The sequence below is a fragment of the Lobosporangium transversale genome (genome assembly GCF_002105155.1).
Source record: "Lobosporangium transversale strain NRRL 3116 chromosome Unknown BCR41scaffold_43, whole genome shotgun sequence".
Lineage (NCBI taxonomy): Eukaryota > Fungi > Mortierellomycota > Mortierellomycetes > Mortierellales > Mortierellaceae > Lobosporangium > Lobosporangium transversale.
The window spans coordinates 372,015-375,108 of record NW_019029021.1 but is presented as its reverse complement, the minus strand read 5'-3'; the positions used below and the strand labels follow the sequence as shown (position 1 = coordinate 375,108).

At 46.5% G+C, this 3,094-nt stretch overlaps 1 protein-coding gene across 1 annotated transcript; it reads right to left on the bottom strand.

Moving 5' to 3' along the window:
* Window positions 1-145: 145 nt before the first annotated feature.
* On the bottom strand, window positions 146-1,454 carry BCR41DRAFT_373846 (hypothetical protein; the record flags this gene model as incomplete). Its single annotated transcript, XM_022026821.1, has 4 exons — window positions 146-494; window positions 600-921; window positions 1,092-1,205; window positions 1,376-1,454. 4 exons carry the CDS (start codon window positions 1,452-1,454, stop codon window positions 146-148), a joined length of 864 nt encoding a protein of 287 aa, XP_021877867.1.
* Window positions 1,455-3,094: the final 1,640 nt, after the last annotated feature.

Here is a 3,094-nt window from a genome sequence, read left to right as displayed (position 1 = left end):
GACTTCCGACCCACCCATTAACTGTGGCGGACGAGGGGCAAACACTTTTATTTATTTTTTTACAAGTCCAAACAAAATAACAAAACACTTCCCCAAACGCGTCCAGGTGAGTATAGGGCCTCGTGGGCGGATGAATGTAAACACTTCACAAACGCGTCCAGTTGAGCATGCTCATGCGTTTGTACACTGACCCCCTCCTGGAGCGCCAGTATGCATACTTAGCGGGTTCTGGGTGGTGTGAATACGTTGTAGTCATACGCTGAGACACATACACGCTTCTTTGGACCGCTGGCGGAAGAGGTGCAAACACTTCACAAATGCGTCGAGTTGGGCATGCTCGTGCGTATGTACACTGACCCCCTCCTGGAGCGCCAGTATGCATACTTAGCGAGTTCTGGATTGACTGAATACGTTTTAGCGATGCGCTGAGACCCATAAAGGCTTCATTAGACTTCCCGACCACCCCATTAACTGTGGCGGACGAGGGGCAAACACTTTTATTTATTTTTTTACAAGTCCAAACAAAATAACAAAACACTTCCCCAAACGCGTCCAGGTGAGTATAGGGCCTCGTGGGCGGATGAATGTAAACACTTCACAAACGCGTCCAGTTGAGCATGCTCATGCGTTTGTACACTGACCCCCTCCTGGAGCGCCAGTATGCATACTTAGCGGGTTCTGGGTGGTGTGAATACGTTGTAGTCATACGCTGAGACACATACACGCTTCTTTGGACCGCTGGCGGAAGAGGTGCAAACACTTCACAAATGCGTCGAGTTGGGCATGCTCGTGCGTATGTACACTGACCCCCTCCTGGAGCGCCAGTATGCATACTTAGCGAGTTCTGGATTGACTGAATACGTTTTAGCGATGCGCTGAGACCCATAAAGGCTTCATTAGACTTCCCGACCACCCCATTAACTGTGGCGGACGAGGGGCAAACACTTTTATTTATTTTTTTACAAGTCCAAACAAAATAACAAAACACTTCCCCAAACGCGTCCAGGTGAGTATAGGGCCTCGTGGGCGGATGAATGTAAACACTTCACAAACGCGTCCAGTTGAGCATGCTCATGCGTTTGTACACTGACCCCCTCCTGGAGCGCCAGTATGCATACTTAGCGAGTTCTGGATTGACTGAATACGTTTTAGCGATGCGCTGAGACCCATAAAGGCTTCATTAGACTTCCCGACCACCCCATTAACTGTGGCGGACGAGGGGCAAACACTTTTATTTATTTTTTTACAAGTCCAAACAAAATAACAAAACACTTCCCCAAACGCGTCCAGGTGAGTATAGGGCCTCGTGGGCGGATGAATGTAAACACTTCACAAACGCGTCCAGTTGAGCATGCTCATGCGTTTGTACACTGACCCCCTCCTGGAGCGCCAGTATGCATACTTAGCGAGTTCTGGATTGACTGAATACGTTTTAGCGATGCGCTGAGACCCATAAAGGCTTCATTAGACTTCCCGACCACCCCATTAACTGTGGCGGACGAGGGGCAAACACTTTTATTTATTTTTTTACAAGTCCAAACAAAATAACAAAACACTTCCCCAAACGCGTCCAGGTGAGTATAGGGCCTCGTGGGCGGATGAATGTAAACACTTCACAAACGCGTCCAGTTGAGCATGCTCATGCGTTTGTACACTGACCCCCTCCTGGAGCGCCAGTATGCATACTTAGCGAGTTCTGGATTGACTGAATACGTTTTAGCGATGCGCTGAGACCCATAAAGACTTCATGTAATAATTAATAGAGACAAAGGATGATTTTATTATAATTATTAAAACAAGCCTTTTTTATAGGCTTAATGCTATATAACTGTCACATTGATCTTCTCTATGGTTCTGAATGGTCCAATGAATTTTGGTTCTTACTTTTTGGAGGGTCGGTTTGCGTGAGCTGCGACAGTGATATGCTCCGTGCTCAGTAAGACACTATCGCCTACAGTGAACCTGGAGGGTGATCGTGCTTTATCCGCTAGGCGTTTTTGGATGTCCTGAGCTGTCGCTATAGCGTCTTGTGCTCGCGCCATCGCAGAGGCTTGAGTGGAAATGAAGGTAGAAATAGCCGGTACATCTGTTGTTGGTGGTTTCAAGAGGGATGATGGGAAAATGGGATGATGACCGTGGTTTAAGAAAAAGGGGGAAAACCCTGTGGAGGGGTTGACGGAGTTGTTGTATGCAAATTCCATCATTGGTAAGAGCAAGTCCCAGTCATTCTGTTTGTACGAGACATAAGATCGTAGCATTTCCTCCAGGGTCCTGTTGGCTCGCTCCGTCTGTTTGTCTGTCTGAGGATGGAATGCTGTAGACATATGGAGTTTTGTTCCTATTAGCTTCATCAATGTGGTCCAGAAGTGTCCCGTGAATCTTGAGTCTCTGTCCGATACAATAGCTCGTGGCATTCCATGGAGTCGGAAGATATTATTGAAGAAGAGTCGCGCGATATCTGAAGCAGTGTCCGTTGTATGGCTAGGGCAGAAGTGGACTTGTTTGGATAACTTGTCTACGAATACAGTTATGGCATTGAACCCTCGGTTCGTCTTGGGTAAAGGGCCAATGAAGTCCATGGTAACAGTTTCCAATCGTCCAAGAGGTATATCGAGAGGTTTGAATAATCCGGCAGGATGATGAAGCAGTGGTTTATTTCGCTGGCACTGTTAGCATGATGCAATGTAAGTCTTGGTGTCTCGGGCCATTCGTGGCCAAAAGAAAGTACTTCGCATGGTTTCATATGTTTTCTCGAAGCCGAGGTGGCCAGCAATGGGAGAATCATGTGCGTCATGAAGCAGTGCTCCTAATCGATTCGATACAACCGAAATTGAATGGGATTGAATGCATTCGATTCGGTTTCGGCTCAGGGTAAGTTTGTACCGAAATTGAATGCTCCATTTCTGTATCGAATCGAATGAATCGAATGTGTTGAATGATACCCTTAATGTGTAGCGTGGGTCGTATGATTATATCGAATGCATCGAATGTATCGAAACCGTTTACCGAATGTATCGAAACCGATTTACCGAATGCATCGAAGCCGATTTTTTAAGCGCATCGAATGTATCTATGCACTATTTAATACGACTAT